We start from the raw sequence: 25,127 nt of genomic DNA on the forward strand, positions 1-25,127 counted from the left end.
CACCAAGCTGATCTTCCTGTGCTATGTGGCTGCTTCCCACTACCTATCGATTTTACATTTGGTAGTGTATATATGTCCATGCCACTTTCTCACTTTGTCCCAGCTTACCCTTCCCCCTCCCCATGTCCTCAAGTCCGCCAAAGCAATCTTGAGAAAGAAAAATGGAGTTGGAGGAATCATGCTCCCCAACTTCAAACTATACCACAAAGCTACAGTAATCAAGACAGTATGGTACTGGTACACAAACAGAAATATAGATCAATGGTACAGGATAGAATGCCCAGAGATAAACCCACGCACATATGGACACCTAATTTACAACAAAGGAGGCAAGAACATACAATGGAGAAAAGACAGCCTCTTTGATAAGCGGTGCTGGGAAAACTGGACAGCTACATATAAAAGATGAAATTAGAACACTCCATAACACCAAACACAAAAATAAACTCAAAATGGATTAAAGACCTAAACGTAAGACCAGACACTATAAAACTCTTAGAGGAAAACATAGGCAGAACACTTTATGACATAAATCACAGCAAGATCCTTTTTTGACCCACCTCCAAGAGAAATGGAAATAAAAATAAACAAATGGCACCTAATGAAACTGAAAAGCTTTTGCACAGCAAAGGAAACCATAAACAAGACCAAAAGACAACCTTCACAATGGGAGAAAATGTTTGCAAAGGAAGCAACTGACAAAGGATTAATCTCCAAAATATACAAGCAGCTCAGGCTGCTCAATATCAATAAAACAAAAAACCCAATCCAAAAATGGGCAGAAGCTCTAAATAGACATTTTTCCAAAGAAGATATACAGATTGCCAATAAACACATGAAAGGATGCTCAACATCACTAATCATTAGAGAAACACAAATCAAAACTACAGTGAGTAGTTGGTCACACTGGGCAGAATGGCCATCATCAAAAAATCAACAAACAACAAATGCTGGAGAGGGTTTGGAGGAAAGGGAACCCTCTTGCACTGTTGGTGGGAATGTAAATTGATACAACCACTATGGAAAACAGTATAGAGGTTCCTTAAAAAACTAAAAATAGAACTACCATATGACCCAGCAATCCCACTAGGCATATACCCTGAGAAAACCATAATTCAAAAAGAGACATGCACCCCAATGTTCATTGCAGCACTATTTACAATAACCAGGACATGGAAGCAACCTAAATGTCCATCGACAGATGAATTGATAAAGAAGATGTGGCACATATATACAATGGAATATTAGCCATAAAAAGAAATGAAATTGAGTTATTTGTAGTGAGGTGGATAGACCTAGAGTCTGTCATACAGAGTGAAGTAAATCAGAAAGAGAAAAACAAATACTGTATGCTACCACATATATATATAATCTAAAAAAAAGTGGTGGTGATGAACCTAGTTGCAGGATAGGAATAAAGAGGTAGACATATAGAGAATGGACTTGATGACACGGGGTGGGAGGGTGAAGCTGGGGCGAAGTGAGAGTAGCTTCAACATATATACACTACCGAATGTAAAATAGTTGGCTGGTGGGAAGCAGCAGCAAAGCACAGGGAGATCAGCTCGGTGCTTTGGGACGACCTAGAGGGGTGGGATAGGGAGGATGGGAGGGAGGCTCAAGAGGGAGGGGATATGGGGACATGTGTATGCATATGGCTGATTCGCTTTGTTGTGCAACAGAAACTAACACGGTATTTTGAAGCAATTATATTCCAATAAAGTTCTATTAAAATATATATATATATATATAAAATATATATATATATATAGTTAAGTTAAATGTGGGGATAGATAAATTCATAAAGACTAATTCACCAGTAAGATGTTGCATTACCTACCAACATTCATGTTAGGTTGGAAGGCCCAGAGTTAATTATTAGGCCATCTCATAGATAGCATGAATAGGCTTTGTCAGGGAGAGTTATTCCCTCCAGTTCTGGATGGACAGAAATAGAAAAGATCTGTGGTGTTGTTTTCCATGATGTTGGCTCAGGAGTCTTGCCTTTGACTGCAGTCTTAGCTGCGAGCTCTGACGAGGTGGACCACATCTCTTGTCTGATCCTTGCCAGAGCAAGGACCCAGAAGTCTTGCCCGCGTACACCTTCAACCACTGCTTACAGCTACTACCACTCCCACCACAGTTCAGCTGTTTATACGAAATACGTATTAACCTATATGGAATCATCATCTTTCCCCTAATCTTCAGCTGTTTCTGTTAATGGTACTGTTTGCTTGTATTGGTGTGAAATTTGCAAACTTCAAATGTTTTTATTAAAGAAAAAAAAAAGAATACCAAAATTAAAAAAAAAAAAAAGGGAAGCTTGTTTTTTTTTCCAACTATAAAGTAACTAAAGAAATGATTCAAGGCACTTTCTTGCATAAATATCTATTTTTATTATTTTTTTGTATCTCTCAAAGGTACATTTTGATAAGCTTGAATACTTTCTATAATAAAATTGATTGCTTTAATTTAGTTTGTGGATGATCTGCATTAAGTGCTTTTTATCATTATTATTATAACTTCATAGTCAGTTTAATATAGTGAGAATAGTTTTGGCTCTAACAGAAACAGAATTCTGTTCTTGGATCTGGCTTTGTATGTAACACTAAGTACGTCATTTTTCTTCCATATGTACTTCATTTACTGCAGTTTTTCTATTACATTTCAGACTTTCATATGGTCGGTAGTATCTGTAGCCTAGAAGAACAGTTAGCAAGTACACTAATTGCACTTTTGTGGTATGCTCTATTCTCCAGGCTTACTATTTATTGATTTAATTGAGGCCTTCTGCTTAATCAGAGGTTTTTATCCACATGGAACTATTTGATAAGCATGGCATAAAATGCAAGATATATGAAATGTAAACAGTGTTCATAGTATAAGGACCTATAATCAAGCCAGACCTCTAGTCATTTGAAATAGTACAACTGCATGAGAAGTAGTTTTCTATTTGATCTTTTTTGCTATGGACATTTAAAAATACCATCTTTATTGTAGCATCCACATGCTAATATTGATTATGATAGCTTGTCTCTTTCTTCCCCTTTTGCTGTCCTTCCCCTTCCCCTGCCATTTTGGCTCTCCCTTTATGTACATCTTATTCTGGTTCTTTCTTTTCCTTGCTGAATATCTTTCTTCTTACTTTTCTTGATTTTCTTAATTCTGACTTTCTTTTTTAGACTAATCTAAGTCAGACCATACTGAGTGTTCTGCTGAAGCAGCTGGAAATAATCTCTTAGCTTTTGCATTCTTTGGCCACCACAGTTTGGGAAATATGGATTGTATGCCTTTGTAGGCATGTTCTGTTCAGGATATTCCTGAGGTCTTGCAGGCAGTCCTTTTCTGTTCCATTTGTGGCAGATGATTGTTCTTTGAGAGAAATTATGAATTTTAGTATATGTTTTCTTCACAACCCAAAAGGTTGTATATTGTTAACAATTTTAAACAGCTACTACAGTAGACTCATCTGTGGGGGAAGAGGGAGTAAAATTTAATATAAATTAATGGGGCCATCAAGAACACCTTTTCATTCCAAATAATTTTTAGAAAAAGACATTAAATTAGCCAGTGACTTATGGAAAAATTGTTAAGCTTTATATCATGAGAACATGTGATAAAATTTTTTTATTCAGTATAGAGAAAAGAATCAGAATTAATATACCTTTTTACCTTTTATTGTTTTCTGAGAATACTTAGCTTTAGATTCCATTAGGAAGTAGAAGTTTTACACAAGTGTGAAATTACTATTTCTCAAGTAATTCCACTATAGAAATTATTAAAATTAAAAAGTACCTAGAATAGAAAGTTGAAGTGTCCTTACGTATTAATCAGTTACTGGGGTTTTCTTTCTTTATCATTGCAGCCATTATTTTCTTCACCATTGCAGCCATTAAGCTGACATGTTACAGCCTAAAGTGCTATTGTGTGTTTGTATGTGTGTGTGTGTGTGTGTGTGTGTGTGTTGTATTTAATTATTACTAATTGTGTAAATTCAAGTAACTTTGAGAATTTGTTACTGCCTTTCTGATATCCTTCAATATATTTGTAAACAACAATGCAGTGTTGAAACCCCAGGGCTGAAAATCACTTGGGAGAAAGATGTAGTAGTATCAGATCATGAAATTAGATAAACATACTGCTTCAATATTACTTATATATAATTAATATCACATGTTTTCATGTTGAGTGGAGTTTTTTTTCATTGCCATTTTAATTGTCTATACAGAGAACTACTTATTGGGATATAAAGGAAATAGTTAAGAAAAGCATTAACTATTTCTATTTTAAACAAATTTTTCCTTGTCCTCATTTATGGTCTTATCTTAATTTGTCTATCCCATTATTCAAAAATTTTTCCTTAAAGCTGAAGTTGCATACAGATCTACTGTATACCTCATGAATCTATTTCTTTTACAGTTAATCAGGCAGCAAAAGAAGACACCATGGTTCTGAAGATTGGCTCTGTTGCTATGGCTCCCCAGGCTGACAATCCCCTTGGCAGATCTGTCCTCAGGAAAGATATTTACCAGTAAGTTTATTTTCTTATGTTCAATCTTGCAACAATTTCATACTGCAAAGAAGTACACTGATCAATAAAACTTGCTCAGTGTGGCCTGTAGAAATACTTTTCATTCGGGATCTTTTGATATTTAAAACCAGGTTTTTCTGATTTTCTTCAGTTGTGGGTTTTTAAATTCATTCAGACAAATCAAGTATTTCTGTGAAGTGTTGATGAATAACAGAATGTAAGTACCAAGTCACCATAAAACTGAAGAAGCGCAGTTTGGAAAATTTTAGCAGACTTTAAATTTGACCAAATTTCTAATTACATGAGAAAATTAGGTCCTCTCTAGAACTACCACATCCTAATATAGTCATATTGCATCAAAATGAAGCATTTTCTTAACTTAACTATAAGCCATTATTTGAAATGTAGGACTGTGCGTGTCATATGGATCAAAGCTGTAAAGAAAAGCAAACTTCTAAGGAGAAATTTCACAGTAAACACTTTCTGTGAAAATGCCACGCTCTGGATTTTGTCACTGACTATTTGCAAACCACACCAAGCATATATGGACAACTAAACTGGTGAACACATGTAATCAACATGATAAAAATAATATATCATTCGTACTGAAGTTGGCACTGCTGCCAGACATAAAAGTACAGTTGCAAATAATGCCAAGTGAGAAAAGTCACAGAAATACAGATGAACAAGTGTCTTATTTTTCCTGCTGGTCTGTTTTTCAGATGTTGTAGTCTCTCACTCTTATCAGAAAAAATTTCTACTGTTCTCCAATAAATGTTACTGCTGAGAAAGATTCTGATTTTTGTAATGCATTTACCACCTAGAGGATGACAGCTATTTTTACTTTAAGTGGACCTAGGTATTTTGTTTTCTCAATATTTTCTGTTATTTGTGTTGACATTTTTTGCCTTTGAATTGTATATCTTGCTTTCTTTCTTGTATTACTTTTTCTGGTAGCTTAGAGTATTCATCCCTTAAATAAGTTTTTATTTTGCTAACTTATGTAAAATTTAAGGATGTCAAAACTGACGTAGGCCTTAGGAATCATCTAATCCAACTTCCTTATTTTATAGATTAGGAAACTGAGGAGTCAAAAGGATAATTGTCTCTAGTCAAGTAAGGACAGAGCCAAGATCACAACTCATATTTTGACTTCCTCAGTATCTAGAGAAAGGATTACAGCAGAATCCTTTCTGGGTGAAAACAATTTAATTTTCTAACATTTGGAAATTCTTTTAGGTATATTTATCTTTTCTTTTCCACTTCAGAGCTAAGTAGTCCTCAAAGAGTTTCCTAATTTCCTTTTGGTGAAAGAAATATGTTTCATATTAAAAGACCCTATCACCATCAATAAAGTGAACCACTAAGATACTTCCTCTCCTCCTCTACCCTTTCCCCTTTCTGGCTCTTCAGCAGTCATTTGTGGAGATGTGGCTCTCCTATGCCCCTTTCATTGCTTCCTCCCCTTTGTCCTTCTTGAACTTTTTTTCCCTCAGTCTCTCTTCTTATTCACTTCTCTATATTTTTTCAGACCTTATTTTTCCTTCCCTTTCTGTATCTTTCTTCATTGTTTACCTTTTCCCTTTTCATATTTTTTCTCTCTTTACTTTCTACCTTCTTTCCCTGTATCTCATTTCATTCCATTTCACTATTTTAATAGTTTGACTTATTTTATAGAATATAGAAATATAATGCCAAAAAATAAAGTCTAAAAATGTACATTATCTCTTTAGATCTTCAATGCCTTACATCCTGCCTCACACAAAATACATATAAATATGTACACAAAAAGTACATAATAGCTATTTTATGTTTACAGAATAAATGCCCTTACTTTCTTTTTCTAATTGACAAAACTGAGGCAAACAGAATTTTTATGTGTTTTTTCCAAAAGCATATACTTATCTAATGGCAGAGCATTTCAGAATCTATTTCTTTAGAATTCTCTTCAGTTATTTTTAAATTCATATTTCTATCATTTAGTCCCTCCCCCTGATTATGTGATTTAGTAATTTCATTCTCCTGCTCCCTTTCCATATGTTTTTACTTCCTCTTTCTTTTAATCTGCCTTTTGTGTTTCTTCTTTCTGTCTTGTTTTTTCTAACTTCCTCAGTGTGATAAATGGCATCTATAAAAAACCCACAGCTAATATAGTTCATAGTCAGAGACTGGGTGCTTTCCCCTTAAGATCAGGAGCAAGACAAGATATCTGCTCTCACCACTTCTATTTAGCATTGTATTAGAGGTTCTAACCAGGGCAGTTGGGCAAGAAAATGAAATAAAAGGTACCCAGATGGTAAGGAAGAAATAAAACTGTGTCTTTTTGCAGATGACATGACCTTGTATATAGAGTATCCTAAGGTAGCCTCTGGAAAACTTTTGGGCCAATAAACTAGTTCAGCAAGGTTGCAGGATAAAAAAATCAATATATAGTTAACCCTTGAGCAACACAGGTTTGAACTGCATGGGTCCACTTATATGTGGATTTTTTTCAATAGTAAATGCTACACAGCCCATGGTTGGTTGAATCCGTGGATACAGAACCATGGATATTGAGGGCTGACTCTAAGGGACTTGAGTATCTATGGATTTTGGTATTCCCGGTGGGTCCTGGAACCATTCCCCCACAGATACCAAGGAACGACTGTGTAAATATCAGTTCACAATAACAATAAGCAATGAACTCTTTAAAAGTGAAATTAAGAAAACAATTCCATTTATAATAGCATCAAAGAGCATTAAATACTTACAAATAAATTTACCAAAATAAATATACAACTTACACTGTAAAAACTACAAAAATTGTTGAAAGAAATTAAAGAAGATCTAAATACACAGAATTATATCCCAATTACATAGATCAGAAGACTTGGTATTGTTAGATGTCAGTACTCCTCAAAATGATCTGCAGATTCAACATAATCCACATCAAAATTCCAGCTGGCTTTGTAGAAATTGGCAAAGTTTCTATATGGAAAATTATTCATATGGAATTTCAAGGGACCCAGAATAGCCAAAACAATCTTGGAAAAGAACAAAGTTGGAGGATTCACACTTCCAGATTTCAAAATTTATGACAAAACAACAATAATCAAGCTAGTGGAGTACTGATATGAAGGTAGACATACAGATCAATAATAGAATTGAGAGTCCAGAAATAAACCATCACATTTACTATCAACTGGTTTTTAATAAAGGAGCCAAGACAATTCAGTGGTAAAGAATAGTTTTTCAACAAATGGTACTCAGAAATCTGGATATCCACATGAAATTGGACCCTTACCTGACATTATATACAAAAATTAAGTCAAATGGATCAGAGACGTACAATTAAGAGCTAAAATTCTGAAACTTATAGAAGGAAGCATAGGAGTAAATCTTTGTGACCTCCGATTAGATAATGGTTTCTTAGAAATGACACCAAAGGCATGGGGGACAAAAGAAAAAATAGATAAAATGAACTGTATCAATATTATAAACGTTTGTGCTGCAAAGGACTCTATCAAGAAAGTGACAATCCACAGAATGGGAGAAAATATTTACAAATCACCTATCTGATAAGAGATTTATATCCAGAATAGGTAAAAAACTCTTACAACTCAATAATTGAAGGACAACCAGTTTAAAAATGTGCAAAGGATTTGAATATATATGCAAAGAAGATATAAAAATGGCTAATAAGCGCATGTAAAGGTGTTCAACCCAATTAGTCATTAGGGAAATACAAGTCAAAATGACACCCACTAGCATGGTTATAATATAAAAGGCAACAGATGTGGAGAAATTGGAACCCTCACACATTTCTAGTGGGAATGTAAAATGGTGCATCTACTGTGGAAAACTGGCAATTTCTCATAAGGTTAAACATAGAGTTACCGTATGATGCAGGAATTTAACTCCTAGTAATGTACACAAGAGAATTGAAACATATATCCATACAAAAGCATGCACACCAATGTTCATAGCAGCACTATTCATAATAGCCAAAAAGTCAGAACTACACAAAGGTTTATCAACTGATGAATGGTTAAGCATAGCGTGTTATGCCCATAAAATAGAAAATTATTCTGCCATAGAAAGGGATGAAGTATATGCTATAATATGGATCGATGTTGGAAAAATGCAAAGTGAAAGAAGCCAAACACAAAGAGCCACATATTATATGATTCTATCTATATGAAATTTCCAGAGCAGACAAATACATAGAGACAGAAAGTAGAATAGTGTTAACTAGGAGGGGAAAAAAGAATGACTGCTAATGGGTATAGGATTTCTTTTGGGGGTGATAAAAATGTTCTAGTATCAGATAGTAGTGAGGTACAATGAATGATATATAATGAGTAAAATAAGAGTATACAAAATAAAACACTGAATCGTACACCTCAAAAGGATAAACTTTATGGGATGTCAGTTATATCTCAACAAAACTGATTTAAGAAAAAAAATATTACTTGATGTCACAAAAAGGTCCAGAGGAACTAAATTTCAGAGAGAAAAACACCCTTTCTAGGTAAGTGGACACTGGGTACTCTTTTTGTTTTTACACCTTTATTGGAGTATAATTGCTTTACAATGGTGTGTGAGTTTCTGCTGTATAACAAAGTGAATCAGCTATATGTATATATGTATCCCCATATCTCCTCCCTCTTGCATCTCCCTCCCACCCTCCCTATCCCACCCCTCTAGGTGGTCACAAAGCACCGAGCTGATCTCCCTGTGCTATGCAGCTGTTTCCCACTAGCTATCTATTTTACATTTGACACTGGGTACTCTTTTCAGCTCTGGAATTATTTGCCTCATCTGGCTATAAGCAGAGAGATTTTGTTGTGGGAAGTAGAAATCAAGGGACATTTATCAGTCACGTAGGCTAGAGTGACATATTGGAATCTGGAGAAGCCTCAAACATACAGTCAGTCCTCTGCAGTGCTTTTTTCTGTGTGTCAAGTGTGGAAGGGGAGCTGGCAAGAAGAAATTGAGTTTCTCAAAGTTTCACATTCCTTAAAAGGCAAAGCCATGCTAGAGGTGCACTGTTCCGTACAGTAGACACTGACTACATGTGACTGTTCTGCTTTTGAAATGTGGTAAGCCAAATTGAGATATTCTGTAAGTATAAAAGATACTGAAGATTTTGAAGAATTAAGAAGAAAATAAAATATCTCATTAATAATCTTTATATCGATTATATATTGCAGTGACCATATTTTAGACATATTGAGTTAAATATGTTCTTACAACTGTTTTCCACTGTTTTTTTCAATCCTTTCATCAGTGTAACTGCCAGCAAATTTTCATTTACATAAGTGGCTCCCAATTGTGGTTTGCATTATATTTCTATTGAACAGTACAACATTGTAGGGAAAGGCCTGCAACAAACACAGGACGTCTCACCCTTGAGACGTTTGAATCCAAAGGTGAATTGGGTTTAGTTAGAGTTGCAAGCCAACCCCAGCCTAGCTCAGTTCACGACTGGATGGAAATGATCCACCCCTTATCCGTGCTGCCTGGTGAGAATAGATGTGCCTTCTCTGGGAGAAAATAACATTGACTTCTGTTTCTGTAGCCTTTTTATACATGGTGTCTGATACATGATAAAAAAGAAAAAAGATATCCAAAAAGCAGGAAGATTTGACCCATTATCAGGAGAAAATTTAGCTAGTAGAAAAGGCCCGCAGATGACTGAGATTTGAAATTAGTAGAAAGGAGTTTGAAATAATTGTTATTAATACTGTAAAGAAAAATGTTGAAAAAATTGAAGATTTCATAGGAATGAGCTCTATTTAAATTAGATCCTAAAACTGAATAATACAGTATCTGAAATTAAGGACTCATTGGATAGCTATAACTGCAGATGGACAAAGCAAAAGATAGGATTAGTGAACTTAGAGATAGCTTCAGAGAAATTATCCAAACTGAAGCACAGAGAGGGAAGAAAAAGATTAGAAAAGGAAAAAGGAGCAAGAAAGAGAACAAATGGAAAACATGTGGGGCACTGTCAAATGGTCTAACGTGTAATGAGAGTACAAGAAGTAGAAGAAAGATTGAATGGAATAAAATGAGTAATTAAAGAGATAGACCTTGAGACTTCTCTAAATTTATCAAGAGTCATTAACTAGCAGACTCAAGAAGCCTATCCTCAATACAAGCAAGATAAGTGCAAAGAAAACTACACCTAGGTACATGTTCAAATGATTGAAAATCAAAGATAGAAGATAAAGAGACTCCTCCCTGACGGGCTGAGGCAGGATGTTGAGCAAAGACAGAGAAAATGCAACAGGATCTGCATCCCCCAACACAGGTTTCAAGGCCTAAGACAGATCTCAGGAGAGATGAGATGCTTTTGTCTTTCCTGAAGTTTGAGAAAAATCTTAAATGCAGCCAGTTAAAAAAAAAAAAAAAGACATATTACCTTTGAAGGAAAACAGGAAGACCAAAATAACTGAACACCTTAAATTTGAAGATGAGAAAACTCCTAGTTGATGTGCGGCCATTCTTCAAATACTTGGCTTATCATGTGTCATTCCGTCTGAAGCTAAGAATAGACCTAGGACCATTAAATTTGTGGATATTATAATGACATTAATTGCAGCTCAGTGAAATAAACGTCTTTCAGATTATAAAAGTCTAATCATAAATGGGACTGTTTGTTCATTAGTCATTATTTGACAAATGTTTATTTGGAGCCTACTGTGCATCAGGCACTATTCTAGATATTGAGTATAGATCAGTGAACAAGACAAAGAAAAATCCCTGGTCTTAAATTTAATGGAGGAGAGAGACAGTTATTTATAAATAAATAAAGAAAGAATCTGGTCTATTAGACTATAAGAAATGCTGTGGAGGCAGTACAGCAGGGAGGAAGATAGGAAATGGGAAGCTAGAGGTGGACAGCATGGCCCTAATCAGAGGACATCTCACCAAGAGAGCACAGGATCCTGAAGCAGGAGTGTGCCCAAGAAGCCAACGGCAGCTGAAACAGTGTGTGCCCGGGGAAAGTAGTAGGCTGTGAGGTGAGAGACACTATGGAGGAAACTCATAGACCATTGTGAGGACTTTGGCTGTTATTTTGAGTGAGATGTAGTTGTGGGGAAAATAATTTACACATGCCCAGTTTTGAAATACTGCTTCTGTTGTTTACTAAATATCTATCTACAGAAGGAAGTGAAGGGCTCACCAGCAGGGACTAAAGATAGACAAAGATAGAAAAGGGGTGAAATATATATTTAAAAACAAAGGAAGTCACAGTTCAAAAGAGCCAATGGGAGTTTGATATTGATCTCTAAAGGTTAAGGATTATTTCTATTATTTTTGTCAACTGAATGTGTGATATAAGTTTTTTTGATTATTAAGGGGTTGATTTCTTCATCAAATGAGAAACTCTAAGAGGGTTTGAGCAGAGAAGTGGCATGATTCAATTTATATTTGAACACATAATTCAGGCCAATATGTGAAGAATAGACTGTAGGCAGGGAAGGGCAAGGGCTTGTGACTACTGCAATAATCTTGGCAGGAGATGATGGTGGTTTGGCCCACGGTTGTGGCTGTGGAGGTGGTGAGAAGTGGTCAGATTTTGGAGATGTTTTAGAGGTAGAGCCAAGAGAATTTGCAGATGGATTGCACATGGGGTTTGAGACGAAGGACATAAGGATAATTCAGTTGTGTGGCATAAGCAACTAGAAGGATGACATTAACTGAGGGAAGGAAAGACTGTGGGAGGATTTAGTTTGGGGGATGGGCAGGCGGAGTTCAGGAGTTTATCTTTGAAAATGTTGACTGTCTCAGGAGGTACTGAGCTACCCATTGCTGATGTAGCAAAGGCTGATCAACTACATGGAAGGCTTAGAGAGGGTTATGATTTATGTTGAATTAGACTAGTGCTTCTTAAATTTAATGCGCATATGGATCACCTGGAGATCTTTTTAAAATGCAGGTTTTGACTTGGGAGGTATGGAATGAGGCCTGAAATTCCACATTTCTACCAAGAGTGATTGGGTATGACACTGATACTGGATCATACCGATGTGCTGCTTCAAGGACCACACCTTGTGTAGCATAATCAGATCAATGGTTTACAAGTTTTGAACAAAGAGGATTTTTTTAAAAATACATTTTTTTTTTTTAAGGAATTTTATTTATTTATTTATTTATTTATGGCTGTGTTGGGTCTTCGTTTCTGTGCAAGGGCTTTCTCTAATTGCGGCAAGTGGGGGCCACTCTTCATCGCGGTGCGTGGGCCTCTCACTGTCGCGGCCTCTCTTGTTGCGGAGCACAGGCTCCAGACGCGCAGGCTCAGTAGTTGTGGCTCACGGGCCTAGTTGCTCCGCGGCATGTGGGATCTTCCCGGACCAGGGCTCGAACCCGTGTCCCCTGCATTGGCAGGCAGATTCTCAACCACTGCGCCACCAGGGAAGCCCCAAAAATACATTTTTAATAAATGTTAATAATTTTAATGCTAAAAACTCAAGCATTATGAAAGGCTCTACCACAGAAAGTGAGTATCCTTCACTCCCATGCTTTCCCACCCACTCCATAACAAAATCACTCAGTGGAGTCTTTTTTTAACTTCATAATTTTTACAAACTTTCAGTTGATAGTTGTTACTTTTAGAATCTTTGACTCTGGAAATGTAAAATAATAAAACTTTTATTAAGTTACTAACACCTTATATGAATTCATACTTTATTCTTCTTCTAAAAAAACATCTGATCCACTAGAAAACAACAGAACATATATAACATATTTATTCAGTGTTCATGCCCAGCTGTATATAGTCATGAGCTCCTTTCTTAACTATCTATGCTCTTTACCTGCTTCCTGCTTGCCTACTGATCTAACTATCTTACATCTGCTTGTTCCTGGACAAGACAATCTCCCAGTTGACTTTCAGCTCAATCTGAGATGTTCCTATTCTATGATGTGTTCAACCATTTCCCTGACTTATACCGAAGTTCTGAAGCACAGACAGTCTGGCCTAATATTAAGATTTTCCCTTTATCTTGCAAAACCTCTTTTCCTGAGAGATGATTCAGGTTCTTGTCTCAAGCTAAAAGAGAAGCAGGAAAAACAGTTAAGGATAAACGATTATAAAGGCAGACTTTTTAAAAAGTTACCTATGCTAGACTGATTTAAGGAAATTACAATAATATAGGGATTATAAAGAAGTATAATTAAAATGTTTAAATGTGTTTGTAACTTAAACATATTAAGAATTTAATAAATTTGCTTATTCTTTTCTTATATAAATGGATTATATATTGTTTAGAAACTTTATGTTCTACAAATTCTGGTACATTATCTGTAGCTCATTAATTATAGTGTTTACGATTGTTTATTAAAAAATGGAAATAGGTCTCAGTCAGGATCTTAACCATTTTATAGGATAACTGCTATAAGAAAAATTACATTGGATTTATATTATTTCTATTCCTAAGCCTTTTCTAAAAATTTCTTTGACTGTGATCCTGAATTCTATCTGTAAGTAGTTGACTTGGTTTTTGTTTTAAATAATTTTTCAAAAATAGCTTTCCATATGAGAAATAGAATAAATAGCCCTATATCAGTCATTAGGACAGTAGGTATCTTTGAGCCATTTATGCCATTCCATTACATGTCTGCATGCATTAATTCATTCATTACTTTAATTCATTTATTTATTAAATATACATTGATTAATTATTTCAGTTATTTAACAGATATTTATTGAGTGCCGACAATGTATTTGATGCCAACGATAGATATTTTTGACTAGAACTCATGGTACCTCCCTCCATGGAACTTAAAACCTCAACCACATCATTTGAGTCAGTGAAATTACATTGTGAAGCTCTGCTAGATTTGATAACATTAATAATTTAATAATTTTACTTTGTCTATAACACCTCCCACAATGCCTAGATTGATGAAATAAGCAAAATCAGAAGTTATGAACTTGTGCCCTAAACTTTTTTTCATGGTCCCATTTTTTTTTTTTTTTTTTTAAAGATTTATTTATTTTTATTGATTGATTGATTGATTGATTGCTATGTTGGGTCTTCGTTTCTGTGCTAGGGCTTTCTCTAGTTACGGCGAGCGGGGGCCACTCTTCATCGCGGTGCGCGGGCCTCTCACTATCGCGGCCTCTCTTGTTGCGGAGCACAGGCTCCAGACGCGCAGGCTCAGTAGCTGTGGCTCACGGGCCTAGTTGCTCCGCGGCATGTGGGATCCTCCCATACCAGGGCTCGAACCCGTGTCCCCTGCATTAGCAGGCAGACTCCCAACCACTGCGCCACCAGGGAAGCCCCATGGTCCCATTTTTATTGTAAGTGTCCTTATAGCATTCTGTCCTGCATCTTTTGAAAATTATTATGCGAGGAAAGAATGATTCCAGAAGTTCCATCTAGTTTTGTAGTTTTCACAGGAAGGAATAGAGAAAAGTGTTCTTTAATTCTGTTCAAATTTTTTTCTTTTTAAAAGTAGCCAAGGGAATAGAAATGTTAACGTTAATTATTCATGAGGCTATATAAGTAAAATATATCACTTTTTCAGTACATTTTAAGTACCTTTAAAAAAAATTTTTTGTATTCCAAGTTTTAAAAAAATATTGTTTACAGTTTAGTTTATCATTATTCAGTCATCTTGTTATCAAATTAAAATATGAAAAGTTAAAATACGAATAAAAAATAATTTACAAGTCAATTGGTAGAATGACTTTTTAAATATCAAATCTACCTTTATTTTAATCTATTAATAAACCAGTATTATTAAAATTTTTTAAATAAAAGTGTAATATAGTGTTTATTTTAAAAATATAAATAATCAAAGTGTGTGTGCATAGAAAATGGAATTCCAAGGCTTACTCTGAGTGCTGATTGCTCCCTTACTTTATTGCCATTGTTAATAGTTAGGTTGACACTCTTTTAGACCATTTGTGTGTGTGTGTGTATGTGTGTTGTGTGTGTGACTGTCTCTGTCTTAAATAATGGGATTGTGCTCAACATATTGCTCTGCAACTTGGATTTGTTTTAAACTCAGTAATACGTTGTGGACATCCTTCAGTGTCATCATATTCAGAAATATTTGCCTGTTTTTGAACTAACTGTTTAAGACGGCATAGATCAGAAGACTCTTTAAAGACTACTTTTTTATCTCTAACCAACAGACTATTCTCCATTATTAAAAAGCTTCGTGAAAACTTAACTTTTGTAGAACATTTTGTGACCAAGACTTCAGAACATTATTATACCTGAGAAAATGTGAAAGGCGTTTCCTTCAGTGAAATAGCTACTAGGGTGGGAACAAATAGATCAGTAACAATAGGAAACTGAAATTATTATAGCTCAAGTGTTGTCTGTTACCATTTGAATTGCAAAGGCCAAGTGATTCACAGTTCAACACTGCTGTATGAATTAAAATGTTGTAGGCTTTTTTGGCTTTAACATACCACATATTTGATGATGGCAGCTCTGTTTAACATCTGTCATAGTGCTCAATTTTTAACATGGTAGAATCCCTGTCTTCTAACCCAACGTGCATCTTCCTCCATGATCTGACCTCAAGCTGGATTTCAAATCTTACCACTAATTGTTTTCTTACATAAGACACTTGTTCAAGTTAAGTATTTTATTTACCCCAGTAATGCTTAGTAAGTCCTTTTCTATGGCCCTTGTTTATGTATGAATTTTCAACTTTCTTGAAATAAAGCTTTCTTCCAGCTTAGCCTTTCAAAGAGTTTTTGTTATAAAATCTTTACATTGGTGCAGTTATGGATTCTTTAAAACTCTTTTCCTTTGGTGTTCAGCATTGTTAGTTAAATTTTTTTTAAGAATCACATCTGTCTTTTAATGTGTCACTTAACTCATGCTCTCTTTTTAAAACGTTTCATAATCAGTTCACTTAGAAGTAATGTCTCATTTCTTTGGCCTTCTATACTAGTGTCTGACCTACATTTCTATAATTGTAATATACTAGTAGCAGCAGCAGAAGTAGTAGTGGTAGCAGCAGTAATAGCTAACATCTATTGTGTGTTTTCTTTGTGTCAGGGATTCTGCTTGATGCTTTCAATGCAATGCCTATGAATCGCAATAACTTTAAGAGTCAGGTATTAGGATTATCTGTATTTTAAAGACAAAAAACTGAATCTGTAGACATTAAATAATTTCTCATGGGTCACACATAAAATAAGGAACAGAACCAATTCCCATTGCCCATGCTCTTTACCACTACATGCTGCCTGTAACTGAATTTAAGACAGACTGGCTTTAATTTAACTAACTCTAGTTAACCAGTATGAGTTTGAAACTTAATTTTTTTGAAATTTCACATTCATACTCCATTAAATTTTATTACTGTTTAGATGCTATAGTTTTTTTCTAACAACTTTCTTGTTAACAGTAAACTGAAAAAAACTATTAGGTACCAAGTTTAGTACATTTTTAATGCATTTTCCTTAGGTTCTGGAAAATATTCTAAGCTAAGATGGACTTAATATTATAGATGTTATAGCCATAATTTATGGTAAAAACTCTTATAACCCTAGTGTTTGAGGTCTTCAGTCCTTGAGGATACTTGAAAATTAAAAGAATTTTCATTAGGTTGTACTTAATACTGCATTAGATCTACAGAAAATAGCTCCCCATTTGCATACCTAGCTAATGATTTTGATCATCATCAAGCTTTTTCTCACATCTGTTATAAGGTCTGAAGTGGGTCATGACCAGATATAAATATTAACATAGGTTTGCTGATTAATGAACTCAATATACTTTTATGATTTTTATTTCATAAGAGACATCTTTCTCTTTTTACCTCAGTATAATTTAGTTATTACTCTAGTTCTATCTCAGAGTTATGAAAGAAAAAGAGATAAGTTAAAATTCTCTTTTCTTTGTTATAATTCTCTCTTCTTCCCAGAGTATTCTTACATATCATTCTTCTCTAAATTGTGTTGAAGAAAATACTGATTTTATTTTTTAAAAACAACTACGTACTATCTGTTCACATGTATTTTTCTACACCAAAATTATATCAAGTTGAATATGTATGTTATGAAGGTTTCTACTAACTTGGGCTTTTTCTCTCTAATCCTATGCAATTGAGAAATACTGTATTTAAGCTACGTATTTGAAAATAGGGCTTACAGAATTAGATGCACAAATTTGGAAGCCATTTAAGATTACATGTTGTCTCCCTATATCATTGCTCTTTCACATGGTCTAAAAATTCACAGTCTTTTAATACCTATACTAAAAGATTTAAAAAATAAACTAGTGATTGTAACAATAAAATTTAGTTTATACTTCTTTCCAAAATATTATGTTTGTTAAAAGAATTTTAAAATGTTAAAAACAGAACTTTTTGCTTTTGTAGTATTTTTAATTACAAAGTTTCTTAACTTTCATCTTTTACTTGAGGAAACTATATCCTTCTTTTAATTGGACGTTTGTGAACTTCTGCCTATAGCTTTTGGTTCATGCCTTAAATATTTGTGGGTCTTCTGATGTCCCTTATGGGATTTTATCTGTGACTAATTTATCCCATAGCTCTTTAAAAACTTTGTCAGTTGTTGAATTTTTAGCCATTTCTTTTTTGTAGACATTTGCTAATCCTTTTTAGTGCTTTCAGTACTTAATAGATTTGAATCTAGTATTGGGTTTCAGCTTTTCTCCATAGAGAATTTCATTCTCTTAAAAATTGTCCACAAGCATTATATGAAAATTCCATGGTAACTTTGGCAAACTTTTTAGACATCTTTTATAAATGAGGCTTCTGACAGGTGTACCCTATCTGTAGGAGTTTAATTCATGGAATTTTACCTTTAAAGAAATATAAAAGTTAGGGGAGCTGATTCATTTTTACTCTTAGAAGACTTGCATTAGTAGAGTTCTTCCAGCAGTATATACACAATTTGTTTTCTGTCTCCTTATTGCTTTTTTATGGGCAAGTTTTGCAACAGTGGTTCCTCTCAATTTCTCACTGTGAACCTGATGTGACACCATCAACACAGGAAGAATGGAAAATCATGCTTTGTTCTTATCTAGTTGATGGGAAATTTTAACTTTCATTATAAAAATTAACTTCATGAGTAATATTTCAGAAGCATAAATGTTCAACACAAAAAAATGCACGTTTCCTAAATGGAAGCTTTACTGGAAGCTTGTTAAACTAAGCAGAATTTTTTTTTTTACTACTATAAAATGTCTTTTAATTTTTTATTGACTTTGATGTATAATCACTGTGCTAAGATTTTTTTAAATCATAGTTTACTAAGAATCAAGAATCAAGTACCTCGTTAAAGGTTTTAAACAAATAGACCTTGATGCAATCCAAGATGGCAACACAATTCTTTCATACATTAAAACATTAACAATATCATTTTGTAATTTTTAACCTTCTTATGGTTGTCCTGACTTCTCAAAGGGTTAATATTCCCAATATGAACTAACATTAAATTGATGTGACCAAGAAATTCATGGTTGAGATTAACTTAATTTTTAAATTTTATTTTACATGTGTACTTCAACAATTTACGTAGGCCCAAACAATTGACAGTTGAAGCATATGACCTACAGAAATTCATAGATGAGACTAACATCCTTTAGATGAGCTTAACATCATTAACAGTTGTGCAGTATGCTTTGAAAAATTATTTTTATTTCAAAACAGGAAAATTATTCTTTTCTGGAAATAGTAATATGACCTTTCTTTATTCCTGATGAATGTGCAGCTCAAGATATGGTATTGCTCCTCTATGTGTCTTTACAGTTTCTCATAAAACCTAGCTTATCATCTGCTTTAACACTGAGTTGTAGTTCCCAGATACATTGTAAAGATTAAATTCTACAAATCTCTACAAAACTACGCCCTCTCCCTCCCAACCATTAATTTCTTCCTAATTTTCTTTCTATATAAATGTTCTCAAAATAACCTTTGTGTTGGTTTTTGGCAAGGCATGTTTCATATCTAGTGACATTATGTCCCTAATCCTGTAATGCGTAGTGTTGGTTTCAAATAACTCCCTTTTAGCAAATCAAAGAGATTGGGATAGTAGGTATTTAGAGTAACTTGCCTAAAAGCTTTGTTTGAAAATACTGTTGGCAGACTTTTAGTCCCTGTTGTGTTCTTCAGTTGATCTAGTGTGAAGGCTTTGGATTTATGTTTGGCCTTCACCAAAGTAACTGCGTCTTTTGTGGCTTCCTGTAGCAGGATGTAGGTTTCTATGAATGTGTTTCTATTTGCCGCCAAAATCTACCTCAATATCGGTGTTGAAACTGACTATAAGTTCTACTGTCATAAATTTTAGAATGTTATATTAAATGTATTAACTCTTTTATTGATATTTTTGATGCTTTCCTCTAGAAATTCTTGTTGGAAAAAAGCTACAGAATAATAGAATTTGTTTGGATTTACATCCTAACAATTTTTTATCGTGAACTTGGAAAATCTATCTTATACTTATTTTAGATACATTCTGGCTATATAAAGTATGCTGGATATGTAATATCTTATTATATGCATTCCTGATTGTGTGTTCTCAATGAGGCACTAACATCATGTGAAATTATTACCTAAACACTTCTGGGCTTAAATTCACCTGAGAGAAAGCATTGTGTACCTTCCAGATACATCTTCAGAGTTTCTGGAATATGATGACTGTTCACCAGAACCACTGACATACAAGACAGCTCTTTAAAAAAAAGTAAAACATTGTGCTACTAAGTGTCTGATGTAAAGTAAGAATTACATTTTTTCCTCATTAATAACAAAGATTGAATCTTGTAAATAAAGAGTAGCCTGCATGTTTATTCTTATAGTTATTCATATACTGTACCATGCTCAACATTCTAAAAGGATTTAACAGGAGAGATAGATGATTGATTGATAAAAAAATCTTTGACCAGCTTTGAGTTTAAGAAACTTGTAAATGTGAGTTGCAGTGTCCGCTTTGTAACTGCAATTTGAGGAAGACCCATTTTACCCTTGTTAATTAGTGGCTGTTTTCAGCCAAGCCCTTCTTATCCCCTCCACAAATATAGACGCTAATTAGAAAGCAAGGTAGGAAGCAAGCATCTATGCATTCATTTAATATGTAAGACTAATAATAAAGTACCTCTACACATTGTGTAAGAGCACTTGCTAACCACTAATGAGATGCTACTACACCAAAATCCTTGTAATTTTTTTTTAAATTTATTTATTTTTATTTATTTTTATGGCTGTGTTGGGTCTTCGTTTCTGTGCGAGGGCTTTCTCTAGTTGTGGCAAGCGGGGGCCACTCTTCATTGCAGTGCGCGGGCCTCTCACTATCGCGGTCTCTCTTGTTGCGGAGCACGGGCCCCAGACGCACAGGCTCAGTAATTGTGGCTCACGGGCCCAGTTGCTCCGCGGCATGTGGGATCTTCCCAGACCAGGGCTCGAACCCGTGTCCCCTGCATTGGCAGGCAGATTCTCAACCACTGCGCCACCAGGGAAGCCCTAAAATCCTTGTAATTTTTATAGGAGATAAAGGAAATTATTATTTTCTAAAGTACCAATTTAAACAATAGCTATTAATAAATATACTTATCTTTACTTATTATTTTATTATGTGTCCACTAGGTCACTGCCCTGAAATAAACTATAATTCTAACTGTTTTATATAGTAGAAATACTTACTGGCTGTTTTGAATCTGTGCATCCTCTGTTCTGAAGAAAGGTATTTCCTCAATCTGAAATACTTTTCTTGCCCGTCGTTTCTAGCATTGATCTGTGAACAAAAACTTTCCTGAAAATCATTCCACATTGACAAAGGTAATGAAAAATACAAATGTGATTGCAAAAATAGATAAAAAAATAAATCAGCACAAAGCTAATTTTTTACTGGTCTGAACTTTTTTTTAATATCTATTTTTTATTGAGTTATAACTAACATTCAGGAAAGTGCATTAATTATTTGTATAAAGCATGATGAACTTTTATATATATATATATATGTAGCCATGTTACAACCACCCAACACCCCAGAAACTTTCCTCATTCCCACCCTATCCAGTACCCTGAGCTCCAAAGATAACCACTATTCTTACCTCTATAGCCATAGATTAGTTTTGACATAAGTAAATGTTAAAATGAATTTTTAAGTTGTGACAACTTTTTTCTCAACATAATTTATCATCTATAAGTCTACTTGACATAGTCAAGTCAATGTCAAATCATACAATTCAAGATATAAATGATTTTGATCAAAATTAAAAAGCAATTTTTAACTTCAGTTAGTCATACCTTAATATCAAATTGTATATTCATCCACTATGATATTTTCCATGTAAATCACTAATGAATATAAGGAAAAAATAAAGGTGCCATGAATGAATATTAAATTTTTTATTAATAAACATCTCTATTCATCAAATTCTGATGAAGGATATACCTTAATAACTCTGGTTATAATTGAGCTTTTGAACCAATTGCTATGAGTTTTATTTATTACCACAGTTATTTAGTGCAAATTGTCATATGCATATGTCTGTGGCATTTGTACATTATATAGTATATTGCTTTTCAAAAGGAAGTAATTATTTGTATTCCAGGACTCTGTTGTTCTCTAACTGAATTGACTGTCGTCCAGGTATGGGTTTGATAAACTGACACAACAGTGAAAAGAATCCCTGTCCCATGTCAGCTTATCAAACACACTGTGGACAGCATGTCTTTGGCATTTCCAGTTAAGTTCTGAATAGAAGTCACGAAGCTCATGTTCAGTGAAGCACAACCTCAGTATTTCCAGGTGATTTTAAATAACACCTGATAAAACTGAGGTATAGTCCCACTAAACTTTAAGAACTATCCAAAAACTAGGGAAAAGAATAATATGCATAGTTACAGAATTACAATGTCATTGGTTCAGTTTGGTGACGGAATGGATATTAATGAAATATACAGTAATTACTAATATCCTGTCATTCTGGTAAACAGCATTACGTTATGCTGTAAGCATATTCATGATGTAGAATAAAACAATGAAATCAAATGCTTTTTTTCTATCCTAGATCATACCACAACAGATATCCTCCTGGGAAAGTTATCCTTCAGTCTGAGTTGGTCACTAATTTTTTCCAACTTCATAGTCTTCATTTTGAATAGTGTAACTGAATCATTTGTACATTTTCCAATTAAGTGTAGGCATATTAAAAAGATATTCTTTTAAAATTTATTCTTAGTGTCATAAATATATTCTGGTGAAAATCTAACTTATAAGGTGATATAAGTCAAAACATGTTTACTTATATAATATTTAACTTTATTTACATATATCTATAATAAAATAGTCAAATCTGTAACATTTATGAGTCAACTTGCCTGATATTATATCATATAAAATGTGAAAACCTATTTTTACAGGTTTATTTTCTATGCTTTTAACCCTTCAGAGAAGAAATTACATTATGCAGTTACAGTACCTCATCAGTGGAGCTCCATTTCTGTGCTGCAAGTAGAAATGTAGTGCAACAGTGCTGAGCAGAAGTTGCTCTTCTCTTTGGAGAAAATTGCAGTATCCAAGAGCTTTTTTAACAAGGGACTACTTTTAAATGTGTATGGTCACCTTAAAGGATATGTAGAGCATTTCCTGCCAGTAGGATTAGAGGAAGGAAGCGCCAGGCCAAAATGTTTGATGTGTTATGTACTGTAATTCCTTTCATGTGTTCGGTGGCTTTTATATGTTGATCAATGTTCTGCTACCAATTGTGACCTTGGTGTGGTCCAGGTCATTAAAGTTCGACCTTCCTTAGTGTATAGGGTCATTAACTGTACCTAGCAGCATTATTATAATTAAGCATGCTGTTTTCGTTTGAATAACCACCTCTCATTTTCATTAAAATATTTATTTTTCATAATTGGATAATCCTCCTAGAGACTGATTTTCATGAAAGAGATGATTCAGTGTTAGAGCATTTTCTTCCCGTAGTTTCCTATGAGCATATAAAGTTCAAGATGGAAACTAGCTTTTTTTTTTAATTTTAAAAATTCTTTTTTTTCTTCCGGTTTTATTGAGACATAATTTGACATACAGAACTATGTAAGTTTAAGGTATACAGCATAATGATTTGACGTACACACATCATGAAGTGATTACACAATAAATGTAGTGACCATACATAATTTCATATAGATACAAAATAAAAGAAAAAAAATTTTTTTCCTTGTGGTGAGAACTCTCAGGATTTACTCTCTCAACAACTTTCATATGTAACATACAGCAGTGTTCACTATATTAACCATGTTGAACATTATATCTAGTTTTATAGTGTAGTTTTCCTGGGTGTGTGAGTCTTACAGGCAGTAAAAATAAGTATTGACAAAATAGCTATCAGTAATATTACATACCTTTAATGAAACAAAGTTGATGATTACACATGTTCTTTACCTTTCTAAGATCACATATTCAAAAGCAGATGAGTGCTAATCGGCTGTAGATTTAGGCTGTGTTTTAAACATAAATGAGCAACAGGGGCTAATTAATATAGTATAATGGCAAAGATTTGATAACAATCTAAGTGCTCAACTGTAGAGGAGTGGTTAATGGAATAATGATATATCCATGCAGTGAAATTATAAGTAACCATCACAAAGGATGGTATGGTTGCCTATTTATTAACATGAAATGTAGTTTACATATTTGTTAAGTGAACAAAACTGTTTTAAAAACTGCATGTGTAGTATGATCTTATCTATGTACATGTTTACATGTGAATGGAAAATAGCCTGGATGGTTACACACCAAATTGTCAAAGGTAGTTACCTGTGATTATTGGTATATGAGAAATTGTTTTTCTTGTTCTTATTTATGGATATTTTCCAGATGTTTTTAGACTAATTTACACTGTAATTGCAGTTTTAAAAAGTAGGAAAAAAATGGCAGTTTTATATCCATTATATCTTTAAATCTTAAGATATCGTTTTATATTTTTAGGGTTTTTTCTGTTCACTCAGTATAAAATATATGAAAATAGGTATTAGATTGGCCAAAAAGTTCGTTCGGGATTTGGCCAACCCAGTATTTTATTCTTTCATATTCATCCTCTCTATAACCTTTATATTTGCTTTTTGGATATTTTAAACTTTATTTTTAGTATGATATCATTAGCTCACCCATTCATCATTTAGCACTCAACAGTGGTAATTCTAAAGAAATACGTGCTCTATTCTGGTGTGTGTGTGTGTGTTGAGGGTTATTTTGTTTACTTATCTGAGGAACCAGTTTAATCTTTTCCTTTCATATGAGCATCCAAATATTTTCAGTATTTGTCTTTTCTCTCTCAGTGCTGGTGCTGGATGTATCATTAGTACACTAATTTGACTAAGAGTACAGGCATGTACTAGGTGCCAACCAGGTATTTCTATAATATAGAAATAATAAAGATGTTCTTCTTTACATAATAAATCAGTTTTATTATGTCATTTATTTATTTTCTCAAAAATCTTTGTGAATGCTTACCATTCACTAGCTATTTGCTAGATGTTGGGCTACACTATATGCAAAAAATGTAATAAAATATACACAGTCTTTACCTTCATGGAACCTTCATGGAACATAGTTCAATCATCTTTATGCTTAAAGTATATCAATTGACTGCTTTTTTTCAAA

At 34.0% G+C, this 25,127-nt stretch overlaps 1 protein-coding gene across 6 annotated transcripts in view; it reads left to right on the forward strand.

Moving 5' to 3' along the window:
* VPS13B (vacuolar protein sorting 13 homolog B) overlaps positions 1-25,127 on the forward strand; it is a 765,002-nt gene that overhangs the window by 421,657 nt on the left and 318,218 nt on the right. For all 6 annotated transcript variants that reach the window (XM_068526229.1, XM_068526230.1, XM_068526225.1 and 3 more), the window contains exon 30: positions 4,420-4,531. In XM_068526229.1, coding sequence (XP_068382330.1) covers positions 4,420-4,531 — 112 coding nt within the window. The remainder of the gene's footprint in view (positions 1-4,419; positions 4,532-25,127) is intronic.

The sequence above is a fragment of the Eschrichtius robustus genome, chromosome 17 (genome assembly GCF_028021215.1).
Source record: "Eschrichtius robustus isolate mEscRob2 chromosome 17, mEscRob2.pri, whole genome shotgun sequence".
Classification (NCBI taxonomy): domain Eukaryota; kingdom Metazoa; phylum Chordata; class Mammalia; order Artiodactyla; family Eschrichtiidae; genus Eschrichtius; species Eschrichtius robustus.